Source organism: Oikopleura dioica, chromosome 2 (assembly GCF_907165135.1).
Source record: "Oikopleura dioica chromosome 2, OKI2018_I68_1.0, whole genome shotgun sequence".
Taxonomy (NCBI): Eukaryota; Metazoa; Chordata; class Appendicularia; order Copelata; family Oikopleuridae; genus Oikopleura; species Oikopleura dioica.
This window is the reverse complement of record NC_137292.1, coordinates 3884265-3909974: the sequence shown is the minus strand read 5'-3', so window position 1 is coordinate 3909974 and position 25710 is coordinate 3884265. Positions and strand designations below refer to the sequence as shown.

The 25710-nt window shown below is 40.2% G+C and overlaps 6 protein-coding genes and 1 long non-coding RNA gene across 7 annotated transcripts; 3 read left to right on the top strand and 4 right to left on the bottom strand.

The window, feature by feature from the left end:
- Window positions 1-3538: 3538 nt before the first annotated feature.
- Window positions 3539-4039, top strand: LOC145697718 (uncharacterized). Its single transcript, XR_014133894.1, has 3 exons — window positions 3539-3666; window positions 3711-3794; window positions 3934-4039. It is a non-coding gene; the product is annotated as an uncharacterized LOC145697718 (long non-coding RNA).
- Window positions 4040-6057: 2018 nt separating this feature from the next.
- On the top strand, window positions 6058-7633 carry LOC145697717 (uncharacterized). The gene is made up of 5 exons (XM_081774932.1): window positions 6058-6200; window positions 6706-6881; window positions 6938-7117; window positions 7156-7210; window positions 7252-7633. Exons 1-5 carry the CDS (start codon window positions 6058-6060, stop codon window positions 7631-7633), a joined length of 936 nt encoding a protein of 311 aa, XP_081631058.1.
- Window positions 7634-8667: 1034 nt separating this feature from the next.
- LOC145697716 (autocrine proliferation repressor protein A-like) lies at window positions 8668-10260 on the bottom strand. The gene is given in 7 exon segments (XM_081774931.1): window positions 8668-8726; window positions 8770-9100; window positions 9149-9289; window positions 9334-9440; window positions 9442-10003; window positions 10045-10144; window positions 10186-10260. Coding segments are annotated over 7 exon segments (1362 nt in total). The 5' UTR covers window positions 10248-10260.
- A 1143-nt stretch (window positions 10261-11403) lies between these two features.
- Window positions 11404-12470, bottom strand: LOC145697715 (uncharacterized). Its single transcript, XM_081774930.1, has 4 exons — window positions 12342-12470; window positions 12051-12303; window positions 11865-12009; window positions 11404-11797 (listed from the first exon to the last, which is right to left on the bottom strand). The coding sequence occupies exons 1-4, from the start codon at window positions 12462-12464 to the stop codon at window positions 11404-11406; spliced, it is 915 nt and encodes a 304-aa protein (XP_081631056.1). The 5' UTR covers window positions 12465-12470.
- A 5678-nt stretch (window positions 12471-18148) lies between these two features.
- On the bottom strand, window positions 18149-20035 carry LOC145696818 (uncharacterized). Its single transcript, XM_081773917.1, has 4 exons — window positions 19922-20035; window positions 19242-19324; window positions 18940-19196; window positions 18149-18487 (listed from the first exon to the last, which is right to left on the bottom strand). Exons 1-4 carry the CDS (start codon window positions 19975-19977, stop codon window positions 18296-18298), a joined length of 588 nt encoding a protein of 195 aa, XP_081630043.1. The 5' UTR covers window positions 19978-20035; the 3' UTR covers window positions 18149-18295.
- A 459-nt stretch (window positions 20036-20494) lies between these two features.
- On the top strand, window positions 20495-23257 carry LOC145696490 (cyclin-dependent kinase-like 5). The gene is made up of 11 exons (XM_081773535.1): window positions 20495-20647; window positions 20692-20901; window positions 20941-21098; window positions 21234-21383; window positions 21427-21909; window positions 21951-22080; window positions 22126-22191; window positions 22314-22426; window positions 22466-22637; window positions 22683-22947; window positions 22988-23257. The coding sequence occupies exons 1-11, from the start codon at window positions 20630-20632 to the stop codon at window positions 23116-23118; spliced, it is 1896 nt and encodes a 631-aa protein (XP_081629661.1). The 5' UTR covers window positions 20495-20629; the 3' UTR covers window positions 23119-23257.
- Window positions 23258-24670: 1413 nt separating this feature from the next.
- Window positions 24671-25649, bottom strand: LOC145699297 (uncharacterized). Its single transcript, XM_081776567.1, has 3 exons — window positions 25467-25649; window positions 25229-25350; window positions 24671-25029 (listed from the first exon to the last, which is right to left on the bottom strand). Exons 1-3 carry the CDS (start codon window positions 25627-25629, stop codon window positions 24775-24777), a joined length of 540 nt encoding a protein of 179 aa, XP_081632693.1. The 5' UTR covers window positions 25630-25649; the 3' UTR covers window positions 24671-24774.
- Window positions 25650-25710: the final 61 nt, after the last annotated feature.

The window sequence follows — 25710 nt, the reverse complement described above, 5'->3', positions numbered from 1 at the left end:
CGAAAGTGCCTTGAGAACGGCTATATCCTTAAAGCAGCATGGCCTCCGAAAATAACTGAGTACTCATAAGAAAGCTGTAAACTCAGTTCCGTAAAGAAGCATCCATCTAATCGAGCAATCTGTTGAAACATAATTTTAAGGCTTGCTTGATTGTCTTATCTTACTTTATACGAACCACAGCCAACTATCCAATCAGAACTTGTGATACACCCTTTTGCAACAGTCGCATCATGATGCCCTCCAAAAATATAGAGTCGATCCCTTACCAGCGCGTGTTTTGAGCCTTCCCAATAAGCATCTCCTGCATAGCCAAAAGGAGCTTTAATTCGGAAATTTCTATTTGTAGATCCATCAGCAGGTAAAATTGAAAAAGGTGCGTATTCGTCAAAAGTATCGGAACGCAAAACATTTATTTGTCTTGATTTCAAATCGGTAATGGAGTAAATAATATTTTTAATCATCACTTCGCGATCAACTTTAAAAACGCGGACTCTCCTGTCTTCGATTTTGTCAAGCCCACTTATTTCAACTCTCGATTTTCTTCCACCATATTTCTTTGGATTATCAAGAAGTTCAACAACACTAGAATTGAACAAATGATGCAGAGTGATCCGAAACTCCGATTCTTCCCCCTCTGATTCGAACATAAATCGCCCAACAAAATAATCAGATTCGAACCAAACCGTTCCATTTTGAAAAATTCCAGAGCGGATGAGAACTTTTCCATCGTAGAATTGCAGCTCAAAAACCTTGGTTTCTTTGGAATCTTGAGCGCGTAAGATGAAATTGAAATTTTCTTTGCCTTCCATTTCCAACTCAAGAGTGGAGATATGCTTGAACTCTTCAAGAGAAGAGAAGAAGTTATCCGGAATGATTGTTTTGTGATAGTAGCTCGTGCGTGAAAATTCTGGTTGAAAGATTGTGTTCTTGGCGAAAGCGGGAAAAACATCGTCGTGAAAAGCGAAGAAGGGATTGCTTGTCACGTGTATTTTCTCCGTCAAGTTCTTTTGAAAGAATTCGAGCTGGACTTTTTCGAAATCGAATTCGACTTGAAAAATGGTGCCGAAAACGTAATTTTGAATAAAGACCATCTCATCATAAATAATTCCGTTTCCGAAATACTCGCATTCGTCGTTGTTATGGCCAAAATGGTCGGTGTAGTTCAGATCATCCCGGGCAAACAATTCCGAGTAACAGATGGACTCTTGCTCATATTTCACAAGAGACCCGACCCACTCGCTACCGAGAGTGAGAAATTTTCCCCCAGCTTCCAGCAACACTGAATAAAGTGTGTTGGAGAGGGCAATGCTTCGTGTGACAAGAATCAGAAGAAGCTTTCCTGAATCTGTCTTTTTCGAGTTTGAAGTGAATAAAATTTTATAACAGCGAAATCTCTTAAACCCTTTTCAAAGGAATAATATGAACAGGATCCAAGCCTCTGAATTCTGCTGGCAAGTGAATCTCATTTTTCCTCCACCCCTTCTCCAATTCTTCGCTCCTTCTTATTTTGTTCAATGCAATGGTCGTCGAGAGCTTTATGTAATGATCCCCAAGCTTGACGCTCATCAAGTTAAACACTCCTTTGAAGCTGATAGAAGAAACTTTTGCGTTGAAATGCTTGCTCGCAATAAATCCTTGCGCTTCCTCAAAACGATCCAAGTTGTATTCTGGCGCGTAGTAGTAGCACTTATCCTCTCTTCCTGTTGGTGAACTTTTAAGTGGTCAAAACAACGAATTGTATCAAAGAATCATGCTCTGTTGACCGTTTTCAAATAACGACGACAGGAAAGATCTTTTTCTCATCTTCTTCAAGAAAAATCTCAATAAAATGAGTTCCAATCGACGATCCAAAGTGGAAAACAAAGAATCCTCTGAAAAATTAAGATTGAAATGGCACATACATTGAGCATTTGCTTTATTGAGCTTACATGCTTTTTAGCTGACTAGGTAAAAAAACCGGTGCATCGCCATTTTCTTTCACTTTCATCATATTACCAATTGCATCGACCAGGTAGTGCTCGCCATTGAGAAAAGTCGCACCGGTTGACTTTTTTGTTTTTCGTGATTTACCGGTTAAGAACTTCAGTAAGTAATCATAATGAATGAAATTGAGAAAAACTTTCATAGTGGTATAAATTATCACCGTATAATGAATCTGAAGTATTTATTCTTATTTGTTTACTGTTTTCACTGAAATCGGAAAATACAATCGGAAATTCCCAATCGTAATTTTTCGATTTATCTCTCCTCAAATCTTCCCACCGGCGAGTAATTAATTCAATATTTCCGACTCTCGCTTTTTCCCTTCTTTCCTGCAAATCGAAAACAGGAATCATTGTCTGCCGGGACTGTATTTTCTCACACTCGTAAAAAGGACAAGGGCAACCATTTTTACAATATTTTTGAAATGGGCAAACCTCTCCAGAAGCATCAAAAGATCGAGTCAGCTCAAAGCAAATCAGCTCACAGGGCGAAATCGGATTCCTCCTCGTTGATTCCAAAACAAGCGTTTTTGAACAGAGATGGCGGCAGACCTTTTGGTCGTAAAACTGCTTCTTCTGGCAGCGGCGGAGATTCACTTCATTTTCTTCGGACGAAAAGCTTTCGAGCTTCTTTTTCGTTGCTTCGATCATGGAAACTGGCTCAGGAAGGATGAACTCTTGTGTTTCATGACATTGCTTCATCAAATAGCCACAGAAGTCCATGCTTGCTATTTGAACGCATTTTTTGTAATTGCGGTGACAAGTCGAAGTAAGGAAGGTTTTGACGCCTCGGGATTTTTCAAGAGATTTGATATTGGCTAAATGCAGATCTGATTGAAAAATTTATTTTGAAAAAGAATTACCAATAAGAATGACTGTTATCCAAAATAAAGAGCCAAGAAATACGTAACTGCGAAGCTGCTTGTTAGTTGAGCTTCCATGCTTCGCCAGGCTCAGTTGTTCAGTCACTTTTTTCTTCCATGATTTCTCCTTTTTTACATCTCTTTCTTGAGTATGAATGCTTCGCGTTGTCAAGACTTCTTCGGGGAAAAGATACGCCTTCTCCCCTTTTCTTCTCAAAACACCGATGCAGTCGCAATCAAGGCACTTTAATTATTGCTTATTGTTTATCACAAAATTTGATTTCCGTGTGATTGAATATCATTTGAATTACCCTGATTCTAGTTTGAAAATTTGCATTTTCGCTCTCTTTTTCCATTTGAGTCGTCTAAAATGCTGTTCAGATGGACTTGCCTTTTTCTGAGTTTAGTCAAGTTGACACTTTTGCCTCTGTTCTATCTCCTTTTTAATGTCATCTCAGCAATAAACCTTTCGGTTAAGGTTTTTGTCTCCAAATCTGGGGACTGATAAAGAGCCTTTTTTCTAGTTCTTCTGAGTTTTCAAAGGTTCAATTAGTCATCCTTAGTAAGGACTCTTTACTGCTTGTGACAGTAAGACAAGAATAGAAGCCCGCTTCCCCCTCGGAGGCGATGACACCGAATTGACGAGCTGCAAACGATTTGACCTGTCTCTCATATCAAAGGTGCAGACTTTTCCGTTGATAAGTTAGTCATTTATCAAAAGGACTCTGAGTGAAATTCTGACAGAGAAAATCAGCAAATATGCCAATCACTCTTGCGCAACGGGAACTTGTCGTCAAGAAAATGGACGAGCAATTTGCCAGGTTAGGGTTAGGTGAAAACGGCTGATGAGGACACCTATTTTCAGTGATTTGAAAATGCGAAAAGAAGCGTTGGATATTGGCAAGAAGTCGACTTTCTTGTATGGAAACTTGAAGGTTCTTCAAAAGGAAAGTATTTTAAAAAGACCATAATCTTTAATTCCGTCAAAAAATAGAAATTTTTAAATGTAGGGCTCATCGAATTATCGCGTTTTTCGACATTAGTGTTCACATCTATCGCATAATCTCTTATAATAAAATTTTCCAGGACTACAAATCATTCGGAACCTACGTTAACGATATGACCTACCAGGCTCGAGCAAACACAAAAGCAATCGAAGGAATGGGTTTGAAAATTGTTAACCATTTATTGTGATAAGGACCTTTTCTTTAAAGTCATGTGGATAATTAAAATGATATAAACCCATAACAAGCGATTCTTGAGCGAGAAGACATGAGAACAATGCACGAATAAATTTTTATTTTCATGATTATTTTCGACTGCAAGTTGAAGAACGGAATAAAAAAGAAAAATAAAGAAACCCTTTTGCCATCAAGGAAGAGAGCACTAAAGCAAGCTTCGGAAATCATAAAAATTGGCCAGTGATTGAGCCCAAGTCGTCACCATTCAAATGATTGAAGATCATCTTGTTCAAGTAGCGAATTTTCATCCTTGCCTGATCTCGGATTTTCCATAAAATTCGAAAAAAAGGACAAAAAATCGTGATCGAAAATCCGTGTCAAGTTTTTCTCGAACATTTTCGAATTCATCTTTTCATCATTCATCATATCATAGCCATGTTGTCCGGCTGATTTTGCAAAAGCAACGTTTATAAAAAAGAGGAAAAAATTCAGCGGCTTCATCTTTTTTATTTTCTGAGTGAACTGGGTTTCTCTGAAATCCGTTTAAAAAGAAATTGAATTGCTTTTAGTGGTCTTGTATTGGCAGATTCCCGATTAAATTGGTTTTAATGCCGAGGAGACACGATACATATAAACCTTTCCAAACACTATCAGCTACTGTATTAAGGGTCGTAAGGGTTTATCCTGCCCCGAGGGCCTAACCCTTAGCCGCTACGAAAACATCCCGTAAAAGAAAAAGAAAACTGGTAGCAACTGTGTTTTCCTCTCTGTTTTGCATGCTGACAGTAAATACTCGAGCTGTGACACTTTGCTGATTTAGGAATATTTGCTAGATTCGATTCGAGTGTTTCCGGCGCTGTCGTTTTACTTTTGCCCCGCGCTGAAACGATAATACTTCGATAATTATTCCGGCGAAGGAAGTTCGCGATGAACGATGCTATTTTGCGCTTGAAACTTGCGTGGAAACGAGCAAATAAAACAAAAAGACCGTGGATTAGGGGCGAGACTAACAGATGTTTATTAAACATAGAAAGCTTGTCAGGAGGCTTCTCATTTTATCTCCTGAGTTCTTCGAATCGGCTTTAAGTTCTTGATTGTTGTTGAAAAACCAGAATACCGTATTCTGAATACGTCGAATTTGAGATAATCAAACTCTTTTCTAAGGAGTTTCTTACAAAATTTGGCGACATTCGGCGACATTCAGTGACATTCGGCGACGTTCGGCGACATTCAGCGACATTCGGCGACATTCGGCGACATTCAGCGACATTCAGCGACATTCGGCGACATTAAGCGACATTCGGCGACATTCGGCGATTTCTGCAGAGCGCCCCCTTTTTAGTAGGCTAAAATATTTGATTACCTTCTGTTTTCGTTACTTCCAAATAAAAACGGTAGATCTTCGATTGTGGAAACCGGATAATTTGCAGCAAATAATCTCAGTAACTCGAGCAAACAAAAGTGGAACTTCGTAAATCCTCAAAACGGATAATCGGCCTGGGCGCTCAAGAGTAGTCTCAATTGACAAAATGGACAAAATCAAAACTCAAACACAACTACTGAAGAACTAAGAAGACAATAGAAAATACGAAAAAACTGAGATATCAACATTTCAAGTTCTGGAATTTTTCAAAACACAGAGAGTTTGAAAGAAGAGCGGGAAAATGGGAAATTCTTCGGCGAAAAGTCAGAAATCGTCGGATAACTCGTCGAAAACAGAGTCAAAAGCAGATGATGAGGCGAAAAAGAAGCTTGAGGCGCAATTGATTGAGAACGAAAAAGAAATGGAGAAGATGAGAAAATCGTTTGATCAAAAAATTCAAAGATTGGAGCAAGAAAGTTATGCGGCGAAAAGTTCTTTGGGGACGAATTCGATGTTTGATTTCAATGCTGAGGACTTGATGCTCAGGGAGGATATTGTTAAGCTTCTCCCACATGTCAAAGAAGCGAATTCCTTAGGCACTGGTTTCTGAATGCTCAATTTTGGATAAAAAATTTCGAGTTTCGAGAACCTTGCAAAAAGCTAAGCAAATGGAAAAAGACGTCAGATTTGAAATCGTGCTCGTTGGCCCCCAGCTTCGTGGAGAATCATCAGGCATTCCAGAAATCTATGTCCAAGTTATCACCGGAGACAAGGCGCCTTTCTACATGAGAGAAAAGAACTTCATGAACAGGTGTGTCGCACTTTTCTTTCTAACTTCCTGGACAACTCAAACACGCATTCAAGGCTTATTTTTTTTGTAGTTTTTGAATCATGTGACATGTCTCAATTAAATAATAACTGAGTTGCTCATCAGGGTCATTTTTTCTTCCAAAAATATGATTTTTTTCGATAAAAGAGACAAGTATCTTTGATTGCGTCGGAATTGTTTGCCCTCATGCGCTCCTTAATCTGGATGTCTCTGACCCTAACAACGTTTCTTTCGGCACATTGTTGCTCTAGATACGCAGCTCAACATGGCGTCTGTATTTTGGCAGGTTTGCCATTTTGAGAAAACAGTTTGTATTTACTCAAGAACATCTTAATTGATAAAAAATGGATGCGGGAGTAAACATGCCTCCGAACTTTTGCTAAAGCTCTTTTTTCAGTACTCCCTCAATAATTCAGAAAAATTTTATAAAATAAACTTTTCAAAGCTAAAAATTAATGAATTATGAAAAGCTAAATTTCGATTTCAGAAAGTTCGAAATGCAAGAAATGTTCGAATTATCCAGAACAAAAACAAACAACCTCGCAGGCGAGACTCCTTACGAACTCGATCCATTTTACTGCTCCAGCTTGGAACACAACACCTTGGGAGTAGCGACTGTTTTTCTCAGCAGTTTGTGCTTTCTTCTTGAGCATGAAGGAACCGGTTGAAATCAAGCAAGAAAATTCGCTTGATATTTTTTTGGTTTAAATCGGGATAAGAAAGACTCCCGATATTTGATTTCAGAGCTCAAGAAATTGGCCACTTGGATGTGAAAATTTGGCCGGCCTGTTCGAAGCAGAAAATTATTGGATCAGAGTTGACAGTTCATGTTGATATCAAATCTGCCAAAGGTCTCCCTGGCTCTGTTGACTCGACTTTCGTCAAATACTCTCTTCTCGGTATGGTTTTCTTCTTTCATTTTTATAGCGATTATTAGGGAGCAACGAGTTGAGGACGAAAATTAAATCAGGCCTCAATCCATTATTTCAAAGGTACAGATCTAGATCCAATTTTAAAACTAGCGCATTTCAAGCAATTTATCCGTTGATTTGGGAGTCATAACAGAAGAGTCATACAAAAAGCTGGAAACCGAACCGCTTTGTTTCGAAATATGTTCTTCCCACAAACGACACTTCATCAAATCTCGACCACCACAAACTCAAGCTCGTCCTTCACAGAAAATCCGCGATATTGAAAAATTGATAGCAAAGAGCAACTCGGAAGGAATCACAAATCTGTCTATTTCTGACTTGTCAATGATACTAAACATTCCACTTCCGCCTCCGACAAAGGCTTCAAAAGCCCCGGAGAAACCCAAAGAAGACAAAAAAGAGGAAATTCTAGAGCCGCCAATACAGCCACCAAGAACAGATACCCCCAGTAGCACTTCTTCTCAAACATGTATCATTCTGTAAATAAAGGCATAAATTTGTAAGCTAGCTTTTTTGAGGGAGAAATTGGCAAGAATTCCAAGTATTCAGCATTTTCTTGTTGAACCTGAAAGCACAAATTGGAAAGATCATTCGGCGGTAATGTATGCAATCAAAAATTTATCCAGTTTGTCGGTCAAAAACTGTCAAACCTTGTGTCCAGTCGAAAAAGATCAATACGAGTTAGAGAGACAAGAAGGGAGATCTGCCAAATTCTAGTATTTTCTGCCCTTGACCTGCCGATTTTTAGGCGGTAATTGCAAGAGAATTAGCGTGACAGTATTTTACCTTGAAATTGATTGCTTTTTGAGAACGTGACAGTCTTTGTTTTTCAGAAAAGAATGAAATGAAAAAACAAAGATGAAGTTGGAATATAACATTCAAGATTTTTACATTGAATCGTCCGGTTTCGAACCCCTGGTAGAGCTGGAAGTTGAAAGAGTTCAAGTCCCCTTTGATTATTTTGTGGAGAAGGATGACTTTGAGGTATGAAAAAATAGCTTTTTTTTCAATCCAGATTGTTTATTATTTTCAGTCGGAGGTTGAGATCATCCTGATCGTATATTTTCTCTTCATGGGGATCTTTCTCTTTGTGTCATCTGTGTATATGGCCAGTGCCTGTGAAAAATATCAAGACAGGCACATTGATCACGGAGAACAATACATGCGAGAGTATTCAGGTAAAATGCTCGAAATTTCAAAATAGACATTTTTGAAGCGTGGGAAATCCGGGAATCAAAGACAAAAATCATCAATTCGCTCGACTGGGATCCGCCCGTAATCGACTCTAGAATTCCAATCTTTCAAATCAGCTCCGGCCTTTTTACGCGAAATTCGATGAAGAAGAAGCAATTCCCGACTGCGTCAGCCTCTCATTATTCTGAAGACGAATCTGAATGTTGAAATCAAGTAAGATGACTTCTTGTTGTGATCATTTCTTATTCTTTTTAATTCTTATTTCTGCGCTCTAAGAAAATTGACTTTCAGACAAAATTTATTTATTCAATCTCTAAAGATTGTTAGACGAGTCCAAGAGCACCGCATTCTGATCCATGGCACTCAGGGAACGCAAAGGCCTCTAGAAATAATTATAAAGAAAATGCAAAAGCAAAAAAGCAAACCTGGAATAATTTGAACTTCCGTCGTGAGCTCAATATGCCCAACTCCATCAACACCGGGAAATCGGACCTCGACGAAAAACGCTCGATTTGCATCGGGCGCTTCTTGAAGCTCGATTTCAAACTGGTTGTTTCCAAGAGGAATGACAGCGTGTTTATGCCAGAAGTTCCCTTGAAGTTGAGCGTTTTTCACGACGATGATGTCTTCTGGATCTACGAACGGGTCAACTGAAGGGTTGGGGATGGAGATGTTTGGAAATGAAGAATATGAGGGGATATTTTCGAGGAGCTTTTCTAGCTCTGGATAGTTCTTTCGCGATGTTGAGTTTGAGTACTAAATAGCACCAATTAAAGGGCAAGCTATGGCAACTTTAGCCCAAACCTCTGGGTAAGGTATGTGAAGATTTTCATCCGAGCTCGTGAACTTCTCGTTATTCCGGACTCCGAAAATTCGCCAATCCTTCCGCGTCTTTGCCCTTGTATCACCCACCCAGGCGAATATTTCCACAGGCATTTCTGATGTCTGAAATGGTCGTAAAAACATATCTTTACTCATTTAAAACTAACGGTAACGACAATCTTTCCAGTTTTTCTTTCGGGATCAGAAGATCGGGTCCAGCTCATTTTTGGAGTTTTCGAGTAGTTTTTCATTTGTGCAAGCATTAGATTTCGAAAGGTCTGTTCGAGGCTCTAAAACCGTTTTTCGATGTGAAATGAAGAAGAGCTTTATGAGCCGTGTCAGAAGCCAGTGCTGAGTAGAAAGCCCAGATATCGCAGTCGAATGCTCAGCATTTGGCAACAGTCTCAAATAAGTCTCTCCCGGAAGTCGATCGAAAAATGCCCAGGTATCTGCGATGTGAAAGAAATAGTCTGCCGTCGCAGGAATGACCAGCTTCGGCATCGTCAATCTTTCTTTGTAAATGATAGGGTCGCCGAAATCCGCAAAATTTGGATGATCAATGTTTTCAATAACTTGGTCGAGGTAATACTCAAGTTGAGCAAGGGCTGTGCCGCCAAGATTTCGAAGCCAGGCGTGGATCACTTTCCCGTAGTCAACTACAGTCGCTACGACGGGTACGATCAAATTGACGCGCTCTGGGTCGACAGAGCCGACGAGCCAGGTTGTCCAGCCACGTTTTGAGCCGCCTGAAACAGCCCATTTTTCGATGGTGTATTCAAACTCTTCTTTTGCAATGATTTCGGCCATATCCATTGCCCGGAGAGCCGCCTTTGTCATCTACAAATTTCGATGCATTTATACGTACAATCGCTTCTTACCGGAAGCCAACAAAGAAGCTCTGGAATATGAGTGTTCTCCATGTACATTCTCCAAGACCACGAGACCATATTGTCAGCATTTCTTTTTTCAACCCAATCACTTAAAAAAGTTTGGTTTTTTCTTCGAAAAATCACTCTTACTAGTAGAATTTCATCGGTCCGTTAGGAACGGCATTGATATAGACTCCGATCGATTTTGTCATTTTATGAAAGAGCTCAAATATTTTTATTCAAAGACAGTAACAGTCGATTCTAGTGCCCTTTTCTTGCAAGAGATCGAGACATTTGCTGCTCTACTGCATTGTAGTCAGGTCTACTTCTGTCATTTCCTCCCCCGATCGCTAACATTGCTTGGTTCTGACTCCTATCAAGATCTTTGGGCACCCAAATGGTCACAAGATGACGCCAAACTTGCGAACCATCAGCATAGTGCTCCCACCAAGAATTATCAAGCCATTTTAGCGAGAACATCTTGTAGGTATAACCAGTAACACCTTCGAATTGGTTGGTCGTCTCGACAAAGTGCCAATCCCAAGCATCGTCTTTTCGCCAAACATACTCATCAAGCGCATTGCAGAGATCAGTCGGCCGCGAATCCGGGCAAGGGTCTCTGTAAAATCTCTCTGGGAAGCTATTGTACTCTTCACTAAATGAACCACCGCTAGAAAAATGAAAAAGATATAAAAGCAGCATCTATGAATTTAAAACAGGCATCTAAGATTCAATATTTTCAGAACTTAAAGCTGGACAAATATTTTCTGTTCGGATAAGAAACGCAAATAAGCAAGACAAAACTCATTTTTATTTCAATATTGACAGAAATCTTGTTCGACAGAAAACAACGCAGGATACCAGACCATTGTTCCGTACGTTTCTTCGGTTAGATTTTGCACGGTCTGCCACTCATTTTCGATTTTCTCGAAGGAAATTCGTTCAAAGGGCCTTAAAAATATTTTTACGTTATTCTTTACATAGAACTTACAGATGGTATTCTCTTGAGATGACCTTATCATTCATTCCTCCAATCAAGAAGATGTCATTGCCAGACCTTTCAAAAGACTATGACTTTTGAAATCGAATTCATACAATATGATTTCATAAATTTTTTTTCGTTACATCAATTTATATGAATTTATAAATAATTCAAATGATTGTATAAGACTAAGATTCTTACAGACATCTTGGAACGGGGTATGAAATCATGTTAATTCCAATTTGAGCTCGTCAAATTGATTATATAAATTTATATAACCTTTTTACTAATGCCAATCATTTGATAGGAATCAGATTCTTACATTAACATCTACGGTGTATGTAATCATGCAAATTCCCATTTGACCGCGGCGGCATTGAAGCGCCTCAAAGAATGATCATCGCCTGGTTCCTGATTGCTGTATGAGAATCTCTGGGCTGAAGAAGTCTCTCTCCTCGCCTCCAGATGTATTGCCCGGATGAGTCGACTCTTAGTCTCCAAGTCAGATCTGTACTCTTCGGATAGGTAAAGCCTTCATTCGTGTAGCCTCCAAAAACGATCATTTCTGCTCCTCCGTCGATGACCACGGAGCTGGTGTAGAAAAGATATGAAATTTCATCGTCGATGTTGTCAAGGAAGCTCCAAGATCGAGAGTCGCGGTCGTAGATTTCAGTGCTTGCGACTCCTTTTCCACCAAAACTGACGAGCTCTCCTCCGACAATGTCGACTCCTCCGATGTAGTGATCATCTTGAGAGTCGGAGAGTTGGCCGAATTCGTTGCTTTTAAGAAGAGTTCAAAATTCATTCTGCTTCTTAGTTCATCACTAGTTATTCAGTCATCAAAAACAAGAAAAAATGTGAACCCTTCTCTTGACCACTCCATGTTCGACAGGTAAACTTTGCGTCATAGTCAAAGCATAAATAAACTTGTGAAAAATCAGCTGTGCAAATTCCATTGTCAAATCTGAAAGGAAGCAAATCTTCAGTCTGCTCTGAAAAGGCCTTTTTTAAGCGAAAAAATACAGATGCTAACCGAGGGAGCATCCATCGACCCTCGAGATCTGATGGTAATTGTTCAACCCGCCGAATACAAAAAACTCGTCTTTGAAAGTCAGTGAGCATGAATACGTAACTTGGGATCCGCTGCCAAACGTGAAATCCACTTCAGTAGCTTGTCCACCCCAGTTGAATGAATGATTCCAAACTGGGTCCGAGTGAGTTTTCAGAATCAAAATTGTTTTGTCGTTTGTACACTCGTCCAAGCAATTTGCGAATTGGCGATAACACTTAAAACTCGCCATTTTTATCGAAAAAGACGGAGCACCTGAGAATTGCAGTCAAGATTATCGCAAAAAGCATTGGAAACGCATGAATTATGCTCGACTTCGCAGAAATCTCCGCAATTATCGGAAAAGACAAACGAGGCAAAAAACGCGGCAATTTTCATTCTTTCGTTCTTTCTCTCAACTGCGAGTTTTCCCAAGAAAATTTGGACACGATGGTTTATTTGAAAAGTTATCTTTTTTATTAATCAAACAGACAGGTTTAAAACCACATTTGCGAGAAAGACGGAGGGGAATCAACACTTTCTTCTTGATATTTTCGGTCGAGCAAATTTTCGTCTGCATGGAATTGAGCAAGGTTTTGTCGGAGCCGAATGATTTTGTAATGAAGACGAGGTCGTCGAGCATCGATGGAATAAAAGAAAAGAAAGAACAAGAAAAATTTTTTCATCATTTTTGTTTTTGTTAGATTATGAAGGACAGCCTTGATTACCCCGATTTATAAATATGATCCCAGAAGGCGCGAGAGAGCTGCAGAAGAGGTGAAGTGCAGTCGGTGATTTTTATGCTTTGGCAGGTTTTTCCCGCTGCTATTAGTTTTGAAAAGAACATTCAATACGATCATTTACGTGTGAAGCTGTTTTTAATATTCTTATGAAACAGGCAAAAGTCAAACATATTTAAAACCACATTTGCGCCAACGATGGAGGAGAATCAACAGTTTCTATTTGATTCTGTCTGGTTCGGAGTATAGCTGGGTCTGTATGAAATTGAGCAAGGTTTCGTCTCAGACGCATGATTTTGTAATGAAGAAGGGACCTTCGAGCGTCGGTCGAGGAGAAAAGAATGAGAAGGAGGAAGATTTTCATCGTTTTTTTGCCGATTGTTTAGGTATGATGAAGACACTTAAAGATTCCGATTTTTATACAGGTCACATCCGGAAGGCGTAAGAGAGCAGCTGAGATTTTTTTGGAGAGAAGGGCTTCCTTCAGGCGCTTGAATCAATACAATTATTATACAATTGTCTTGAAAGGTAAAAAAAATAATTTATGGAATAATCGATCGTTGATCGACTACGATCTTGAATATACCAGTTTCTAGGGCAAATACTGATCAAACACTGTTACATCATTCCCTTTCAGTAAAGCTTTCAGAAATATGATGGTTTAAACTCGCCATATTTTCATTTTTTGTTTCGTGAATGCTTTTATTTCTGTGATTTGGAAACAAAAATGGCAGTTATGAAACAGGTCCCTGAAAGCGATAGAACATCAGTCAACTATGTCCAACTCGGAGACATCTCCATCGATTTCATCAAATTCATCCTCGTCGTCTGGAGGGACTTGATCATTGAGATCTTCTTCTTCGTCATCAGTATTCTCGAAATCTTTGAAAAAGATGTATTCACTAATGGAGAGCTGCTGTTTTACCTGACCAAGCTCCTTCAATATCTCTGCTCAAGAACGATCCCTTCAGCCAGCTCACTTTTCCCCATTTATCTCGATTGAACTTGTTGATTCGGAACTTGAGCACTCGAGCACTTACTGGTGCAACTCGCACATTCTTGACTACTTCTAGCAATTCGATCGTTTGACTTTCTGGTGTGAAAAGTTTGATTCAAGAGTCATATAAAGTCTTTTAGCGTAAATTTTCAACACCTTCCTAAAATTTTGACCCTTCGAATCCCTGATAAAAACTCTGAGGATCTTCGCATCTATCAGCTGGAAATCGTACGACTCAATTTGCACCACTTCCCTTGGCAGATCTGTTTTCAGCTGAATCCAGCCTCGATGCTCCAACCACTTGAGAGACAGAGCTCTCCCTCCATCTCTTTCTCTCAAGTTTGGATCCGGACTCGCGCCAGACATGTTTCTAAAACCGATCATCTTCTTCGCCTGAACTGCACTTTTTATCACAGCGCCGAAGATCCCATTGAGTCCGAGTCCTTGTTCACTTTTCAAAGCAAAATCGTTGTTTCTTTCTGCATTGGAGAATTGACGATTGAGTTCTTTCAATTTCTCGATTTTTGGAACAAGTAATTCGACGACTGGCTCAAAGCAGCAGCGTTTCAAAGTTTCCTTCATTACTATTATTACGTGTTTGTAGATCGGAGTGATGCTTTCGGGGAGAGAAGGTCGGGAGAGGAGTTGAGTGATGACGGGAAGCACCCAGTCTTCGATAAAGCCTGAAATCATTTATGAAGGGGTTTCTTTTTCGATAAAAATGTACCTTTTCCGAATCCGGTTCTCTGCTCATCGCTGAAGTCTCGACCAAAGTTCGCAAAAAGCAGACAAACTTTATTCACACAGCTTATAATCTCCGCCGTAATTATCGTATCCTTTCTGCCACTGGCTACTTTCCAGAGCTCGAAGAAACACTCAAAGTCAGGAAATTGCTCTTCACAAAGATACGACTGCAAAAGCTGCCAATGCTCGTTTTCATGATTGACGAAATCGTAGACTTCGAATCCTTTCAAAATTTCACAAATGAATCTTTTCTGCATTGAATTCGGCTTTTCCCGATAGATTTCTCGAAGATCAAAGAGTATTTTCTTCCGCAACGGAGCGTCCAACCTTTTCGTTCTCGAGAGCATGTAAGTATAAAAGCCAGAGACCACTTCATCCTTTATTTTCCATTTCGGCAAACTGATGCTAAGAAGGACAAAAAGGTGCTTCACTATAGGATTTTCGTATTCTTCATCATCCTCAAGAATCGTCTGAAGATCGACCGCTATGTCCAGTATCGAGGAGAACTCGCCGAGCTTCGCCATTTCTTCAAATCTTTTTATCACACTTTTTTCGGCGTCTGACAAGTCGCAAAGAGCCGCGGAAAAAGCTCCTTCCATTGTGACACTGGCAAAATTCAATTTACATATCGAGAACGGAATAAGATCTTCAATATCAACGGGTAGATCTCGAGGCTCCAAAGAAATCAGCTCGATTGTTTCCTCCTCTGAAGATTGAGCCGTATCGCGCGAATCCTGGGGCGCTTCGATCTCTTCGAATGATGATGATTTCTCAAGACCTTCTTCCTCTACTGGCATAATTTCTTTTGATTCTTCAGGTTGATTCAGTGCTTCATTGGACATTTCTCCTTGTGAATTCGCTTTTTTACTTTGTTGCTCATCATTTTTCGATGGACTTGCACCGAAAAAATCCCTGACTTCTTGTCCCTCTTCCTCTAAATTTAATGTCTCCACTTCGACTACTACTTCCGAGAGCATTCTTGTCTCAGTGGACATTTCCTCTGATTCCTCCTCGTTAGTTTTTTCTTCTTCATCTTTGCTCTCATTTTGGTCGACTCTCAGCAGCTCTTTTTCGAGCATTCCATCAAATGATGTCTTCTCTTCAGTCGTTTTGCTTCTCTCACGTAAGGTCCTAAGAAGTTCGTTCATTTGTTCTTCTGGTGTCATTTTTCCATCATCATTTAGAAAATCAAAGAAGCCAGTCTTCTCTTCATTTGGCGGGGAGACTTCTTTCTTGATTTCCGAAAAAGGAATTTGTTCGGCAGTTCCCGTCTCTATTTTTCCAACAGATGCTTTGCCAAGGCTCACCCGAAGCATCTGCAGAATTTGATTCTTGTCCCTTTCATCGATCATTCCATATCCTTCTTCCACAAGTTGAAGTACAAGTGAAATTCCACTGCGGAAGAGCACATCCTCTGCGTAAACCACTCGGCCGTTATCGATTGATCCGATTTTCTTGAGCTTTACTTTTTCGTTTTTGTACTCGAGTAGTTTCATCATGAAAAGACATGCTTCCTTTGATTTCTCAAATGAGACCTTTTTCATGCCTAAAAACCAGTTTTAGGTGTAAACAGAACCATGACTGTGGCTTTTTTACGGGTTTTTGTGCCAAACACTAACCTGGGATGATAATTTTCGTGGAAATCAACGGAAAAGCTTTCAGTCCAAAAACTTCTTCATCTGCAATTTCGACATCATCATCTTTCACTTCAAGAATCTCCTCAGTATCAAGCAGAAGCAACGCGCAAATGCGATTATGAAATCTATCCCTCTTGATGTCCACTTGTTCAACTCTTCCTCTTGCGTTAATTTTTTGCCCGTTGAAGATGTGGCTTACTGAAACGAGCGTCCCGATGCCGAAGTCTTTTCCGACGTTGAATTTTTTCGCGTTCTGGTCGGTTGGCATGATGCTTTTGAGTTTCTGGGAGAGATTGAGAAGTTTTGGCAGGTCGCTTGAGCTGGCAATGGCAGTGATTTCGTTCAGATCGTTGATTTTTGTGACGATGTAAGTTTCGTCTTTTTCTGTTTGGTCGACTGAAGGTTGGAAATGATTGTGATAAGTGGGGCCCTTCCCTCCTGCTTTTCTCCTGCAGAAAAAAGGAGCATCACAAAAACCTCTTTTTATCATCATTGGGCAGTGATTGACCTTGCTGAACTTTTCAAGCACATCAGAAGGAAAGAGCTTTTGATCCGGAAACTCGCGCATAATTTGAAGGTATAGATCGTGAACCTTCTGCCAACCAACAATCGACTTTCCTTCTTCGAGGAATGGAGGAATTGTTACGGCGATTGTCACTTTGTCACGATGATTGAATGGACAGGAAAGGGACGATGAAAGAATGGAAGAGAAGGACAGGCTGTTTGGAGGAATTTGTGTAACGGAAATTGAAGAAAGCTTCGGCGCAGCGATGAATTTTGAAAAATCGGACATTTCAACCGGGAAAGTTTTCCCGAAAAACGCATCTTTCGCGACTTTTGGAATGACTGGATGATTGGAAACGACCATTTTCGTCCCTTGAAGAGCGTGGGACTCCACGAGATTGTCGGTTATGTACAGAGAGTCGTCCGCATTAAAGTACTGTAAAAACTCAGGAAAAGCGCGCGTGGAGTCGAGGTAAAGATTGAGGCTTTCAATTCCAATTCCATCAGTTGTTTGGACTGCGCTTTGAACTTGTTTGATAACTTGATGAATCGGTGCAAGATGAAGAAATTCGGCAGGGTCTTGAATGATGATTTTCTCGACGGAATCGAGAAGCAGAGATTTCGAAGCGGTCTTGTGAAGAAAATCTTCCGCGGTGGTGATGAAAATTGGTAGGTATTCGAGGCGTTTTTTAATGAGAGTCGCTAAATTTCAAAATTGTTGACGTATATCATTAACGGTTTATGTCTACATTCCGTGTGATATGTTGATTAGTTGTATTACCTATATCGCGCTTGTGCGTCAAACTCGCAACAACGACAATCGCCACGGGTCGCATTGGCGAGAGATGTCCATATTCTCCGAACGATGATTGTCTGTCGACGATCCAGTCCAGCGTTGCATACGTGAACCCAAGGATGAAATTCCTTGGCGACGGGAAACGAAGAATCAACAGAGAACGATCCGAAGCGATACAACTCCAGATGTCGGAGAACCAATTTAGGGGAAGGTGTTCCTTCGCCTGGAGAATTCTGAAAATGGGATTCGAGTTTATTCCTTTATTTGAGCATTTTGGAATCTGGAATTATCACCGGTTTCATCATCAAATTTATTCAATGATTCCATAACAAGCCGGAGAGAAATGGTAATTTCTAGCTTCTAGATATCAAAATAGCCCTAGATATCTCCAGACAGACTTACTCTTTTAGGACAAGATGAGTAGATTTGCTCGGATTCGTCGCGCCAAAGCCATAGAGTTCTGTAAATGGAAACTGGTCGCCTGCATAGAATTTCGGAGGAATTTGAGGCGGAGGTTCTCCTGAATTTAAAACTCCGAAGACCATTGTCCAGAGATTTCTCTAAAAAGAGTTGTTTTCGGAGTATTTTAGGGTGCTTCCTAGCCCATTTTTCTTGAGATTTTCTGTTCGGGAGGCTCTTAATTTGGCAAAGAATGGATGTATTTTCAAAAGAAGAAGTTTCTGAATGGTAAAAATCTCGATGATGATAGCATGTAAGTATGTACAGTCGAATCTCAGAAGCTACAGATGTAAAGATAGTTCATGAAGTGATAAATGAGAAATTGGAAGCAAGAGAATTATTTTGTAGTTTGTTCAACCTTCTGTAGTACGAAGAAGCGCCCGTCCAGTATAAATAAAAAGGCACATGAAGAGGATCACAATTAAAGCGGGTAAATGGTCGAATGTCTTTTGGGTCGTTTTCAAGCATGGTGCGCAGAGAATTTCGTCGATCGTTACGATCGTGTGCTTCGGCTGCTCATTTTGATTCAGATCGTTTCGAATGTACTAAAACAGATTGTCAACGCAGTGTCTATTCGAAAATTATTCAGCTCATGGACGATTGCAATTGAAATCTGGCCGATTCCACTCAAAATTGGACTCCTCGGCATCATGAATTGCTCTCGAATCGGATAATTCCGCTATCTGACCCGGATTTCGACCGTTTTAATTATTCGGGAATTCTTTATTTCAGACGGATCTAGCGAACACATCATTTGGCCGTTTGAGAGCCACTCAATTTGAAAGTCAAATTTTGAATTTTGATTATAAGCGATCTAATAATCGCAGTTTCCGCTTTTTGAAGAATTATAAAGCGAATTCATTAAAGAAATCGCGAAAAGCCATCTTCTATCGTAAATAATCGAGAACTGAATAATTTTCGTTTTTAAAATTATCTTTTTCTGCGCCCTTATTTTCAGCCAGGAAGCACTATCTTTCGAGCTTTAACAAGCTTTTACCTGAATTCCATTAATTTCGACAAAGTTTCTAACAATCATTCTCCATTTCATTTGAATCTTTTCTGGATAAAAAATCTCATTCTGATACAGCTCAGCAAGCAGCGAATCGCAGCGGTAATTGAAATCTACTGTGTTGAAGCAAGTCCGATCCTGGCGCGGCATAATTACAGAAACGTAGCGAATGACGCTAGAATGCGCGTCCAGGACCGAAATAATGTCGTTGGCGTCGAAAGTTGCGAATTCATCGCGAATCGCGGCTAAAGAAAAACGTAAAAAACGCGGGTTTACGCGGCAGTTTTCACCTTTTCTGATCAGTTCGGCGAATTTAAAGGTGACTTTGACCATCGAACGGGAATTGAAAATTGGCTCATCTCCGAACTCGTTTCTGAATAAATTTTTCAGAAAAAATAAACCAATTTCAAAATTGAATAAATTAAACAGGGCCGCTGAAAGAGATATTTTCATAAAATTGATAATTCAAATTCAAATTTTCGGAAATTCGCGATAATTTGCAATTTTCAATTTAAAATTTCAATATAATCCGCGGTATTTACGATTTCAAAACGATGAGTCGAAACAATTTGACGGACGATTTCAAATTGAATATATTAATAAAAATATTAGCATAAAAAGGTCAAAACAAAAAGATTCTCCTTTAAACTCATGTTAATTTACAGTGGATGGTGCCAAAATCAGTCCTCTACGCCGGATCCCAAAGTGAGCCACTGAACGTTTATATGCGGCGCGAGTACCGTGAAGATTTATTTTTTAAATAAATTTTACAGGAAATTTATTAAAATCGTCATCACACATATTGGTTTTTGAACCGGAACAATAAATTTGAAATAAATTACAATAAATTTTCGCAAATAAAAGCTACCGACCCTTACGAAACCGACGGTAATATAATTTCCTCTGAATTTATTCCAGCGTCATACCCAGTCAACGAAAAGGAAATTTTCTTATACGGTAATAATCATACCTGAAGGCATCCTTGAACGATTTCTCAAAAGCATTTCCTCGCAAACTCGTTCCCATTCGTTCTTGATTTTCTCATGCCATTTACTTTCTAAAAATTATTCTTTATTTCTCTTCAAGCTTGTTTATGCAAAATAGAAAATTCAGAAGTTTCAAATCTTGGGGAAAATGGCATTTTATGGCTGATCCCATGGAGTCGAGCGCGGAGGACTCTCCCGCCGCGGAGGAAGATCTCGCTGGAAGATTAGCGCGATTTGATGGAAAGCTTACGAATTTGAACAAATAAATGACATTGAATTCTTTCATCGACGATGATAAATAATCAGAAGGATTGGGCCTTTCACCAATGAATCCAATGCTCTTTTGAGCTGCCCCTAACTCTAACCCTAACCCTAGCCCATTTTGAACCGACCGGAACCGAAGAAGCGCGAAAATTGCGAGGACTGACGACCTCTCGCCCGAGGGGACAAGTGACTCGTCCGCTGGGCACGCAATTTTTCCCCTCTCTCGATTAGCAACTTGGCTTAGCGCCGCAGTACTTTACGATTTAGGCGAAAACCCCTTGTGCATTTTTTTCGAAGAGAAACAAAAAAGAACGACCTCATTTTTCGAGAATAGAGATAAATTCGAAGATTGTTGACGATTTAAAAGAAACAAAAGTTCAGTTGAGAACCTCCTAGAATTTCCAGGAAAACAGAAGCTGGAGTGAAACATGGTGCCCACTCCGACGGTACTTTATTCAAAATAGGCTATTGAGACTACTAAATCTCATAGTGCCGGAGCACCCGCCTAGACAAATACGAAATGCTGGAGACAGTAGGCGAAGGTGCATATGGCATCGTCTGGAAAGCGAGAAACCGCGAGACAAATGAAGTCGTTGCGATCAAGCAGTTCAAGGATTCGGAAGAAAATGAAGAAGTCAAAAGAACGACGATGCGAGAACTGAGGGTTTTGAGAAGTTTACGGCAAGAAAATATTGTCCAGGTCTGAGATGATTGTTTGATTAGTTCTGAAAGGTTTTAGTTGTTGGAGTTTTTCAAGAGGAAAAGAAAACTCTTCCTTGTCTTCGAATTCGTGGAGAAAAATATGCTTGAAGTTCTGAATGAAAATCCGAGAGGAATGAGCCAATCTACAGTGAAATCTTACGCGCATCAATTGATTAAAGCTGTTGCATGGGAAGGGTCCTGAAATTTTAAATTCACTAGATAGGAAATTGAAAAATTTTCCGTTCGAATCATCAAAAGAGGTCGGTTTTGGCCGGATTGATTACAGAATAGGCTATTCTGAATTGCATCTTCTTAGCTTTCCTAAGAAAGTATTTTTGTGACCTTGAAAAAGTGCCATGCTCGAGACATCATCCATCGCGATATAAAGCCTGAAAATCTCCTAATCTCCACTACTGGAAAGCTAAAACTTTGTGACTTTGGTTTTGCTCGCCCTGTTTCTGCTCGTAGTGAAAGCTCCAGGTATTTTGGTCTCTCTCTCTTTCTTTTTCTCGTTTATCCGTAGGTACACAGATTACGTCGCCACAAGATGGTACCGTGCACCAGAACTTCTTCTTGGTTCAAAGTACGGCCGAGCTGTTGATGTCTGGTCGATTGGTTGTATCATTGGCGAGCTTTCCGACGGCGAACCCTTATTTCCCGGCGACAACGAGATCCACCAACTAGTCTGCGTCCAAAAAATCCTCGGCACCCTCCCTCCAGATCAAATGGCCAAGTTCAGACAAAATCCCGTTTTCCGCGGCGCCAATCTTCGCGAAATCCGCTTCCCCGCCCAAAGTCGTCTGAAAGAGCGCTACCAAAGAGTAATCGCAGACAACATGCTCGCGCTGATGGAGGGCATGTTGAAAATGGACCCGGATTGTCGATTTACTGCGACTCAATCCCTCGGACACGTGACCTTCAACCCGAGAAAAATGGTCAGACATCATTCTCAACCAGCACCGCTGAAACGAGGTCCTCAGCGATCACCAACAGCACCTGAAACCAGGTTCAACCTTTGGCAACGCTAAACATAAATCCATTTATAAGCATTTTGACGCAAAAACAAGCGTCGTACTCAATTTCGTCCCTCGGCAATTCCATTAATGACTTGAGCCTTTCCGTTGAAAACAAACAAAAACGGGGGTCGACAGAAATTTATCGTCAGCTAAAAGAAAAGGTACGCCCCATTCTTTCATCATTTTTAATCCCCATCTTCCTGAAGAGCACAGTTCCTCCAGTGAGCTTCAAAAATCTAACTGCTCTTGTTCCATCATTTAAGCGGCCCATGGTAAAATGCGATTTCCGCTCGAGATTTTGCTAAAAGCCACGTCTAAAATAGCTCGCTTCGCTTAAATTTTTTGCATGAAACTAACAATTCAAATCCATTCTATTTTTTCATCATCAAATTAGGTGAAACCGAAGCCCGTTGCAAAGGTCTTTCCTCAAAATTCAAGCCACCCACCGACCTTTGTTCGTCAAATGAGCTTGCCAGAATATCCGAAGAGAAAACAGCCTGTTCTCCGGTTAGTTCCTTTTTCTTTCAAGTTGAAATATAGTTCTAGAACCGGATCGATGCTGGTGAAAAAGTCGCCTGTTCCTCCAGTCGGTTCTAGTGGAGCAAGTCTTGGTTCTCAGAATTCAACACCATCTGTTACGCCTATAACGACGCCGACTCCGGAGAGGAAAATCAGCTTACCGACCCTTATCAACTCTGTTGGAAGCCTTAGCCCTCAGGTTTTTTCTCTTTTTTCTCGTTGATTTCAATTGCCTTTCACATAGAAACCGACAAGAAAGCACAAACAAAGCGGCCAAAGCAAAATTCCATCATCCGTCGCTTCCAGTATCCAACGAACGATCGCCAACAGTCCGAAGATGATGCGATCCTTGATTCAAACCGCGACGCAAGAAGCAATTTCAAGCCCAAATACGCAGAAAGAAATGGCGAAGATCGCAGGAAAAATTCGCTCGAGGCAAGATGTCCCGCCGGATAACTCAGAAATGAACAGAGGAAGATCAAGAAGTCGGTTTATTTTTCAATCGCCAGGTTTATTTCAATCAGAAACATGCATCTGACTGTTGTTAAGACATGAACAACAGCAATAACGAAGTAGCGGACAAATCGGGAATCTATTCTCGCGCCCTGAATCGCCTGGAAACGGAACTAGATCAAACCCAAATGCGTAAAAATCGAATTGCCTGGTACCTCGATCAATAAACCTTTATAAATTAAGTTTATTAAAAGAATCTGTACAGTTTTTTTTATAAAAGAGAGCGGATTAAACACATTCCCACGAGAGCTTGAATCCATAGACTAAATGGCTCGTCTGAAAGTCGATTTTGAAGCTCTTTCCAAACGCGACTTTCCATTTAGAAAAATCTCTCGGGTCGGTTGTGTTTTCTTCCTTGATTTCATTTTGAGAGCATAAGTTGTAAATTTTGTTTTCGATGAAATGCAGGTTGACAAAATCAGATTCGCAAAATGATTCTGATTCTGAGGTCGCTGGGGATTTCGAGTTTTGAGTCTCGAAGATAGAATCGTACAGGACTTCGTTTGATCGGTCTTTTTTAAGGTCAAAATTGTGTTATTCTCGAGAAAAAAAACCAGAGCCCTTCCCATAAGTCTGATTTTTGGGTGGCGGGCGGCTTCGTTCGCAAGGGCCATTTTGCGAACGGCGTTCGCAAATTACGAACGGCGTTCGCAAAATCGAAAAATTTTTGGCCGAAAATCGTTCACAACTTTTTTCAAAATGTGTCCCAGCGGTAGAAAAAGACTGATCCTGCCAAGCCAATGAGTTCTCTACCAGAAAAGGCGCAAAGCGCACACTCACAACAAGATTTTTTTTCGTTGCGAACGGCGTTCGCAAGATTACGAACGGCGTTCGCAAATTGCGAACGAAGCCGCCCTACACCCATTTTTTTTATCTGTTTATGATTTTTTTTGAAGCCGAAAATACTGATAAATTAAAAAATGTTTCTCGATCATGTACAAAACTATCGTTGTCCCGTCCTTTGGTATCAAACTGATCAAATCGCCATTTAAAAAGTCCTCCGTGGCAATTTGTTTTTACATCCCATTTGCACTTCAATCTATCTTCCCCCTCTCGAATGAAATAGTGTGAGGTCTCGATGAATCCAGAAGAGCTGTTTTCTCTAAGGACCACGTGACCACAATCGTCAGCTGGGCTAAGTTTCTGCTGGTTCTCTTCGAACCCTAAAAAAGTCCGTCAGTTATAGTAAAAATTTGCTGAAGCTTACTTAATTTCTTTGGAAAAGCGGCTGTGAGTCCAAAAATTGCAAAAACAGAGACCATCATCTTTTCTCTAATCGAGAGTAACAGAATAAATTAATCTCGGCGGGACCGTTAATTTGTATCACGAAAAGCTCAGGGGGCGCCGGAGAGCGTGTCCGGTAATTATGTTCCTGGGAGCGCGAAACTAGACCGCCAGTTGTTCAAGTGGATGAGCTGGATTTGCGCAGATTGGGTCGGTTATTATTTTTTTGATTTCTGCCTGAGCATTTTCAGCTTTCATCGCAGATGATCTCCAACATAAATCAAAATAAAACGGTCAAGTCAGCATGACATAAACAATTAATTCCAGCTCTTTAAAAATCAACCGTGGCGTGTTTTTGGAAGGTTGAACGCGTTTTTTACTTTCTTCCGAAATTACAAAAGAGGGCTCTTTTAAAGAGGACTTACTTATCAAGGTATAGCGACAAATCCGATTTTAGTATTAAAGGTATCACTCTGTAAAATTCTGCAAATGAGAGCATTTTCATAAAAATTTAATTTATCCTTCAGTTAAATTTATACATTAGCCAAGTATTTCACATGTAAGTATAATCTCACGAGCAAATGAATTCTCATCAATCTTCAAGCTTCTTGTGTGGCTGATTTTTTCTTGCCAGACCGTAGGATTTTCTTCTGACGTCGTCGCGCAGCCCGTTCTTCGGCACGTTTTCGCTTTATCGCATCGCGCTCTTCAGTGCGTTTCTTTTTCAGCGCCAGACGCTTCATCCGACGGTATTCTAGTTTTCGCGAACGACGGGCGATGTGACGGCGGTCTCGTGGATCATCGGCTTGGGATGAGTTGGAAAGATTTCGGCGCTGACGCCGGAGCTGATAGTCCTAAAAGATTTTGATATATATTCAGAATATGAAATTCTCCTAGGTAAAAATACTGAGAGGTATGGATAACAGATGCTATAAAAATGAGGGTCGTGAGATTGGTTATTCACTGAAGGTAGAATTTTTAAAAATTTATATTAATCTTGGCAAATCTACAATTATGGTTTCCAAAAACAACATAAAGCCTTCTTTTATTTACCTTGCATTCAGGAGTATTTTCCGCACAACTCGTGCATTTCCATTTTTCCAGCTTATCTTCAAAATCCGACTGGCGACAGAAATAGATGTGACAATGAACTTGGCGCATTTCACCGGCAAATACTAAAGCACAAAGTTACGACTCGGATTAGCTTTTAATCTGCTCAAAATCCTTCAAGCCCAAAAGTCATCTTTGTTTGACAAACAGTCGACTGGCTGTAATGAAGAAAATGACTTACAGGGAGGGGTTTTCTTTACAGGATTAATTCCACAGGCCTTTCTCTTTCCATAAAGACCGTCGAAATCCATGACTTCAATTTCTGTATTCGGAACTCGCTTCCATTTTTCGCTGCCCGCCAAAATCTGCTCAAAAAGTAAAATTGCAAAAAGTAAAGTTTTCATGTTTCGTGCTCTGATTTATTTCTCAAGAATGGAATTTCTGCGAGGGTAATTATTGAAGCTATTAGCGCTCGCGCAGGAAGT

Coding starts and splice junctions, on each gene's coding strand:
- LOC145697717 (XM_081774932.1), top strand. CDS start 6,058: ATGGAAAAAGACGTCAGATTTGAAATCGTGCTCGTTGGCCCCCAGCTT. Junction 6,201..6,705: donor GAAAAGAACTTCATGAACAG/GTGTGTCGCACT, acceptor TTTCGATTTCAG/AAAGTTCGAAATGCAAGAAA. Junction 7,211..7,251: donor CTCAATCCATTATTTCAAAG/GTACAGATCTAG, acceptor GCGCATTTCAAG/CAATTTATCCGTTGATTTGG.
- LOC145697715 (XM_081774930.1), bottom strand. CDS start 12,464: ATGAAAATTGCCGCGTTTTTTGCCTCGTTTGTCTTTTCCGATAATTGC. Junction 12,304..12,341: donor ATCTTGACTGCAATTCTCAG/GTGCTCCGTCTT, acceptor GCGAGTTTTAAG/TGTTATCGCCAATTCGCAAA. Junction 12,010..12,050: donor GGTCGATGGATGCTCCCTCG/GTTAGCATCTGT, acceptor AGGCCTTTTCAG/AGCAGACTGAAGATTTGCTT.
- LOC145696818 (XM_081773917.1), bottom strand. CDS start 19,977: ATGGGAACGAGTTTGCGAGGAAATGCTTTTGAGAAATCGTTCAAGGAT. Junction 19,197..19,241: donor CGCCGAACTGATCAGAAAAG/GTGAAAACTGCC, acceptor GTTTTTCTTTAG/CCGCGATTCGCGATGAATTC. Junction 18,488..18,939: donor TCGAAATTAATGGAATTCAG/GTAAAAGCTTGT, acceptor AATCTGTTTTAG/TACATTCGAAACGATCTGAA.
- LOC145696490 (XM_081773535.1), top strand. Junction 21,099..21,233: donor AAAGCTGTTGCATGGGAAGG/GTCCTGAAATTT, acceptor TTCCTAAGAAAG/TATTTTTGTGACCTTGAAAA. Junction 22,638..22,682: donor TTGGAAGCCTTAGCCCTCAG/GTTTTTTCTCTT, acceptor CCTTTCACATAG/AAACCGACAAGAAAGCACAA.
- LOC145699297 (XM_081776567.1), bottom strand. CDS start 25,629: ATGAAAACTTTACTTTTTGCAATTTTACTTTTTGAGCAGATTTTGGCG. Junction 25,351..25,466: donor TGTAAAGAAAACCCCTCCCT/GTAAGTCATTTT, acceptor TTTGTGCTTTAG/TATTTGCCGGTGAAATGCGC. Junction 25,030..25,228: donor AAAATACTCCTGAATGCAAG/GTAAATAAAAGA, acceptor AAAATCTTTTAG/GACTATCAGCTCCGGCGTCA.